The sequence below is a fragment of the Cenococcum geophilum genome (assembly GCF_001692895.1).
Source record: "Cenococcum geophilum 1.58 unplaced genomic scaffold K441scaffold_60, whole genome shotgun sequence".
NCBI classification, from domain to species: domain Eukaryota; kingdom Fungi; phylum Ascomycota; class Dothideomycetes; order Gloniales; family Gloniaceae; genus Cenococcum; species Cenococcum geophilum.
In genome coordinates, this window is record NW_027137618.1 from 766,116 (window position 1) to 773,948 (window position 7,833).

The 7,833-nt window shown below is 39.6% G+C and overlaps 1 protein-coding gene across 1 annotated transcript; it reads left to right on the top strand.

The window, feature by feature from the left end:
- Positions 1-1,974: 1,974 nt before the first annotated feature.
- Positions 1,975-4,222, top strand: K441DRAFT_668164 (uncharacterized protein). Its single transcript, XM_067649954.1, has one exon. It carries the CDS (start codon positions 2,206-2,208, stop codon positions 4,048-4,050), a length of 1,845 nt encoding a protein of 614 aa, XP_067498634.1. The 5' UTR covers positions 1,975-2,205; the 3' UTR covers positions 4,051-4,222.
- Positions 4,223-7,833: the final 3,611 nt, after the last annotated feature.

Here is a 7,833-nt window from a genome sequence, read left to right on the forward strand (position 1 = left end):
TATAGGTGACTTGCAGGCGCCTTATAGGCGAGTCCTAAAAGACAGGGAGATAGATTATAGGGTTTTCTTAAATAGAGTTTTCTCCCTATATATATATAAGGAGTAGTCTATATGGGCCTAATAGGGATTTAAATCGGACGTTAAGCAATAAATTATTATTATTATATTTAATAAATTGTATTAAAATATAGCTTTTATAGTCATTAAGAATTAATAAGTAATAGATTTCTTAGAGTTATAACTTAGTATATAAGTTAAAGTAATGCAACCAATTAAGAGCTATATTTAAATTAGTCCAGCCTAAATCGCTTACTTAAATTACTATTTTAGGATTAAGATATATAGTTATCTAAGCTTATTATACTTACTTACCCTTAAAGATAATATAGTAGTAGATCTTTAATTAACGTCTAATACGGATCCTATCTAGCCTACGCAGACTACTCCGTTATAGGGGGAAAACTTATAGTTTATATAAAGAAAACCCTATAGTTGGGTTAGGGGAGGAAAAACCCTATAAGCCACCTCAGTAGGATAAAAAACCCCAATTTACCATATCCGTCTATAGCGGCGGCCCTACGGGCCTACGGCTACGTCCTATCCTCCTTAGATGTTTAAACTCCTTAGGAACCACTACTTCCTTCTCTAGCTTATCCAAGCTAGGGTTCACTACGTCCTAGCTAGGCCTTGCCAACTAATTGCTATGTCGTTATTGTTTCCTATATCTTAACCATCCCCTATATACTATCTCTCGTTAACCATTACCTTATACACTATACCTCCCCCCCCCTAGGGCCTATTAAAGGCGTAAGGGGGATTTATTTATTAACTACTACTATACCACAAGGCGAGCGGGACGTGTATACCTAGGTATCTTTTATGCCTAGGCCCTAGTTACTAGGCCCTCGCCAAGGGTCACTACTCCTTAAGAGGAGACAGGAAAACCGTACGGTGTTGTCTAGGCTGCTAGGTAGTATCTTTAATAGTTAATAGCAAGTAACCGTATACTCCGCGGGCGATCGCCCTAGGGGTTAGGAGGGGCCGTATGTTTACTCGTTCGTTTGTTCATTCGCTCGTCCGTTGATATAAGGTTGTTAATGCTTTCTGTTGAGGGTCGGGGGATATTATCGAATGCTGCGCATCTATGTTGGATCGTATAGGTGCTTAGTAGGGGAACGGTAGTAGCTGTATTGTGAAGGGGTACCATCAGCAGTGGTTTTCGAGATCTCGCCATCCCATGTGAAAACTTTTCACTACGCCCCACGACGCATACAACCACCACCAGGCCCACCAGCACGCTGTGCGACGTCTCTGCGTTGGCTCTGAGTCTGAACTTCGAAGACCCAGGTTCGTAGCCGTCACCGCGTACAGGTGCAGAGTCCGTTTTCGACGGCCAAAGATAATATAAGGAGGCAGTTAATATCGACTTCTTAATATATATTTAATTAAGGACACCTACTTATAATTTCCTAGCTCCATAGTAAAGGCTTAGGCCTATAATTAAGGAACTAATACCTTAGCCTTATTACTAACATCTAAGGCAACTTCTTTCTTATCTATATTATATTAATATTTTATAAAGACTTCGTGTTTTGCGACTATAGCTACATTACGAATATATTCGTAGGCTGAGATTTAAGTAGAGCTTATTTAGCGCGTTTCGCGTAATTAATATATAATTAATCAACTTGATATATTCAAAAGTTAAATAACACTAAGTTAATTAGCTTAATAACTTTAAAAGCCAACTATATATTCCTTAATATATTATTTTAAAGTTATATACTAATTACGTAAATAAAATTTTACTATTTTCTTAGTCTATAGTATGCTAGCTTATAACATATTTAACTATATATTAGGATTAAAATAATTTTATATAATCTTATACAATCTTATATAGTTCTATATAGTCTTATTACCGATGATAAGTTGAATTCGGTGACTGGCACCAAATTCAATCGCCATCTTCTCATCCATCTTCTCATCCACCACTCTTCATTTTCACAGTCATTCACGTTGCATACTATAACAACAAACTCATGATAGCCTAAAAAGCCTTCGCCTCGTTGGGATGAGAGCGCTGCATGAATTTTGCGATGCATGCCCCTTATCCCGCTTATTTGTTATACGATCACTTCTTAACGAGAGCAATAAAGTCGCCATCAAGACTGAGCACCGCACGGTTGTTTCAATTCTCATCTCATGAATGACATCTCAGGACAACCTCGAGCCCTGTGCTCCAGACATGAGCGATACTGGCCCCGCCGCCTGCTGCATATCCAATCTATGCGCTCTTTTGAGAAGCAAGAGTCTAATACGTTTGGTACATCTCCGCCTGTACACGAACCATGTTATGGCACAATTTCCTATACATGGGGCAGGTTTGAATTATCCCGAGGATCTGCCATATCCATCTATGGTATCCCTTGGAAGCCTCCCTCTATAGATCCTCGTCATTTCACAGTGGAACAATTCGAGAATGCTATACGGTCCATTGCCTCCATAAGCGGTGTCGAGTTTCTTTGGCTAGATGTTGCGTGCGCAAAATTTTCACATCGACCTGCATCTGCCACCATGGACGAGGATGTTTCCATGCAAAGAGAGATCTTCTCAGGCGCATCTTATAACTGTATATGGTTGACTGAAATTGAGTGGGAAATATTGGCGGATATTTTCGTGACTCTGTCACGTATCGCAAACAATGCGAATTGCGAAGGTGGACAGCCCATCGAATTCGAAAATTTCGACTTACTCCTCCAAAAGACTGTAACTCCTGCGTTCAAGCGGCTACTGGTGGATCCCTGGTTTTCCAGTTTGTGGACGCTCCAGGAAGCCATGGCAAAACCTAATGCCATCTTGCTCTCCGCAGAAGGATCTCCTATCTCTCTTTCACCCTACACGCATGACCTCATTAGTGATGGAAGCGAGATGGAAATCATACTTAAAAATGGGAATTCTGTCCTGCAAAGACTTTCCTTTAAAGAGCTTACTCCATGCAAACCGAAGGATGGAAAAGACTCATCTCGAACGGGTTATATGACTTTACGGCACCTAGTTCACCTTTCTCGATCAATCCTAGATTTGATATTGTTTAGAGTACAACACCTTTCCAGGGATTCCGATGAAAGACTCTCTCTAGAGGACATGGGCAATACCATCACACGAAGCGGCCTCCCCTCATTCGCCAGTTTCAATTTACTGCGTCTATGGAAGATCGCGCAGAATAGACACGAGATGCATCCTGGAGACAGGATTGAATACATTCACAAGCATGTATTTCGCTTTCCGACTGGACCAGGTACTCCATTCGCAGATTCGGCCTCGTCGCCTGTTCAGCTTGAAGCCTACTTTAGCAAACAACTCATTCTTCATTTTCCGGTTCTTAGTCAACTATTCTCACGACACTATCCGTGCGGGGAAGGATTCTCATGGGGCCTCGACCAAGGTTGCGAATTCCTGGACTTAGACATAATATTCACCTCCTTCCAGGAGTATATTCCTCAAGTCACTACGCGGCCCGTTATTACAGGGGATGGGTCACACCACATTGGATTCAATGGTCCAGCGTACGACTTTGGCGGCACTTTAAAGATACTCTTAAGCCAATCGTTATCATTCTCACGGCTATTAGGGATTTTTTTCGACAGCACCACCATCAACCTCCCTTCCACAACCGTGTCCATCCCTAGCATGGCATCTCTCCCAACCCGCCAACCCTCCTTTCAGTCGAGCTCGCTATCTCCTAAGACACAGAACTGGCGCGTTGCACTCGACGAGCAAGTGCAACATGTCAACGCCTTCAATCATCTGCTTCTAAAAGCCGACGCCGACGTTCGCATGCTTGTACTAGCACGTGCCCCAGGATTTGGAGACGGGCCAAACCTGGCTATTGGTTTGATCGTTATGAAGAATCGAGGAAACACGGATGCGTGGCGGAGAATGGGGTTGTGTTTTTGGATGTTTCAGGTACGTAGGGAGACGGAAATGGGAGCGGGTTTTGGATTGGAGGGTTTAGGTGAGGTAGATATAGAGGGGATTCTTGCATGAGAACGGCGCTGGATAGTTGTATTTAAGAATACGCCGAGTCTTGTACTGTATTCGTACCTATCCCTTCCGCCGCTGGGACACGCTGCACTAAAATGACTCAGACAGCCATCCGCTTATCCACCAATAAATTTCAGGCACTAGAGTTCTATGGTAGTCTTCGTACAAAGTGGGCCCATAATGTCTGTCCAGCACGCTTTCGTACTACCCTGTTGATCTGGATTCCATCACCGAACTTGCGTTCAGTGATCTTATTGGAGTGGAGTAGATTTGACCCCCAATCCACTCCATATGCCAAAAATCTGGTGGGGCTCCAGGGCTCCAATGCAGCTCCAGATCAAATATATACTATAAATAGTAAGCCCTGGCAGCGGGTAGGCGTTTAGGTAAGAGAGGAAGATTCGGGAATTTTGGCGACGCGATCTCTAAAAATAGCGACAAACCCCTCCCAAACCGGCGGTTAGATCTCCATTTTCTTTTTTAATGGAGTAAAAGTCGAGCGGGTGGTGAATTTCTTCCTTTGCATGAGTTACTCCGTAACGTAGCAGTCTTCCCCCCTGCGTGCACGGTCCCACTCAATGCACACCCAAATCAAATATTGCGAAGCCTTGATTTGAGGCTGTAGAATCACATACAATTAATAAAATTGTCTAGATTTTTGGTGTAATAATCTACTAAGTTTCCTCATTCGAATAAGCTATTGTATAAAATTTTCCGACCGTAGGAAGTTGTTAAATTTAGTGTTAAGTGCAAGTAGCCCTAGATATGACCACTCTATCTACCTCCTTAATTGCGACCTTTAAAATAACAATAAAAGATTACCTAGTAGCTTATTTCTTCCATCTACCTCCTCTTATTAATTTAAGGTTATTTTAAAGCTATAGATTTGCTACGCGAGCGTATATAGCCTCCTCTCTCTAGCAACGTTTTTCAGCTGCCTCCTTCTCTCGTTAAATCTTGGCTTGTATTCTAGCCTACTTCCTCTATACTATTGCAAGTTATTGTTCTTCCTTTATAAGTTACTTCTAAATCTTCTTATTTTATTAGCGTACCTCCTCTTAGTATTATTGTTATTTGCGCTCCTTTTAAAGCTCTATCGCTCGCTTAATCTTTAAGGGGCTAAAGAATATAGCCTTACAATTAGTTTCTGTACGTAATTTATTAAAGAGAGGCTTGCTATAAGCTCTCTTTTTTTTCTTATTACTAAGCGCCTTTTAGAGGCCCTTATTTTCGGAGCAAAGGAAAGCAATATTAGTAGTTAATTTAAGAACCGTATTTTTAAGCCTTTTAGCCTGCGGCTTTATAGCCTCATTAACTACGTTTTATAGAAGCCTGCGTACCTTCCTTTAGTTACTTACTAAAAGGGCTAAGGTATTTAAGTTCCTTAATAAAGGCCAAGAGGCTATTTTACTTTACTTTTATTAGGTCTTAATAGCGCTAAAAATAACCTCTAGATTAAGTAAATTAAGCCTAGTATTTGCCTACCTACTAAGTATATTATTCCTAATAAAGGCCCTATTATAGGCAGCCTAAAATAGATAAAAGAAATCGCATTTTATAACAAAGGAGAGGCCCTAACTTTTATAGATAAGATTATTAAGTTCTTTACTATAATACGTGCTAAGAGGAGAGAAGAGACTAATATTAAGAGGTTATAGTTAGTAGGTTAAATAAGGTAGAAATACAGCCACTAATATCCTATACTTATAACACTAGTTAAGGAAGTTTATATTAATATAAGATCTATAGCCATCTAATATTAAGAGCCTTTAGGATCTTCCGTTTCTAGCCTTCTTCTTTATTTCTATATTAAAGAGGGTAGTAAGCTATAAGAATCCTATCTTATTATTCGTCCAACCTATTACAGTAGATAAGAAAAAGACCCTATACTATTTAGGGTTAAAATCTTAAAGCTAGGAGTCCTAGAGGTTGCTAGAAATAGCTTAATAAATAAGGCCTAGAGGGAGGCTTATTCCATTAGCGTAGATACTTATAATTATTATAATCCACTCTCTATTACCGTCTTAACTAGCGCTAAAAAGCCTACCTTAAACTGCTTCCAATTTAGTATAGATTCTTTTACTTTTATTAAGTACGCCAATAAGAAAGCCCTTTTTATTTATATTATATATATTATATACCTTAATCTTATACTTCTTAATTTTCTCCTTTAATAACTTATAAAAGAGCTTATATTAATATAGATTATTAGCCCTTTTATAGGCAATATTAACCGGGGCTAAATAGCTTAATTTTATCTTATTCTTATAGCGCTTAATAAACCATAAAACTTAGTTTTTTCCAAGCATTATTCTTAAAATCTTAAAAGCAAAATTTCGCACCATTTAGGGTATAGAAGGTAGCCCATGTTTAGTAAGAAGATTTATATACCTAAGAAGAGTCCTCTCCTACTGTATTAATAGAAGAGATTTTATTTCCGTTACATCCTATCTAGCGTAAGTAATCTACTAATAACACCGCAAAAGCGTAGTACGATTAATATTAAATTCTTTAGCTATCTAAGTGTAATTAGGAGGATCTTGTAGCTCTAATGCAGCAAGAGCGGCATTAATTGGGTCCATTTTGATTGTATACGATAGAGTTGAAATTTTAGTGTTTTTGGATTTTGGTGTGCATTGAGTGGGGCCGTGCACGCAGTGGTGAAGACGCTTAGTTGACCAGGAAGCGAGCCACCCCACGTAGCGAGCCACATAAGGAAATGCCTAACGTTTTTAATTTTATAGCACATTACACCTAAATCAAAAAGCCTTAGCATATTACACAATGTTAAATCAATCTTTACCCTCTTGCGAAGCCGAGACCACTATATAAAATATTATACAGGGTGTCTCTTCTGGCGTTAAGCTATCGATTCGCAAGGCCTCCGGCGCCCATGGAGCACCTAGATCTATCGTTGGACACCGTCTTACTGGCCGTCTCCTATGACACGAAGCTTACCCCGGTTTATTGCATTCTTTATAAGAAGAGTAAGTTATTAAATAGGTTAACAAATGCTAATCCTGGGACCTTTTATTAAAGGTTAATATGCTTTTAGAAATAGCTTATTCCCTTTTAGGAAAAGGCTAAACCGTAGGCAAGTATTTAGGGCAAAGATTCGTTCAACGCCACGGCTTTAGTACTATACTAAACCGTCGGCTTAACTGCTAGAGAGCTTAGAATAACAATCTAGTAGTTATACGTGCCTGGTCTAAGTTCTTCCGTGGTATACGTAGGCGATATCACATTAAGCATTTAAAATTTATCCACAACTTTAACGAGAAGGGAGTGATGCTAGGCCTCGCAGCGGTGGCCTAGATAATTATATTAGGTAAGACGTGTAGGGAGAGGTTAAAAAATCAAATAGTTATACATCCAGGCACTCGTGAGCCAGTATCTATAATTAAGACGATTAGCGCCGATAGTTCTCTACTCCCTACCTTCTTAATTTAGAAGGCGCAATACTACTAGAAAGGATGGCATTAAGTTAGTAAGTAAAATAAGGGCCTTCGCGGATACACGTATGCTACCTCCCCTAGTGGGTAAACAGATAACTCCCTAGGCCTATATTATATTGAACATTATAATAAGTATACAAGACACCTTGTGGAAGATTTTAACGGTAAAATACAGTAATATTGCATGCCCTTAATAGGTAATTACTTGAGCTACTTTACCTAGTAATTTATTAAGTATATATTTGCGTATAAGATTGTCCTAGTGGCTCTACTACCTTATTTAACTTATAGGCTTCAACCACTAGATATAGGTTGTTTTGGGCCACTCTTT

Bases quoted from the DNA above. Each gene is read 5' to 3' on its own strand.
- K441DRAFT_668164 (XM_067649954.1), top strand. From the start codon at position 2,206: ATGAATGACATCTCAGGACAACCTCGAGCCCTGTGCTCCAGACATGAG.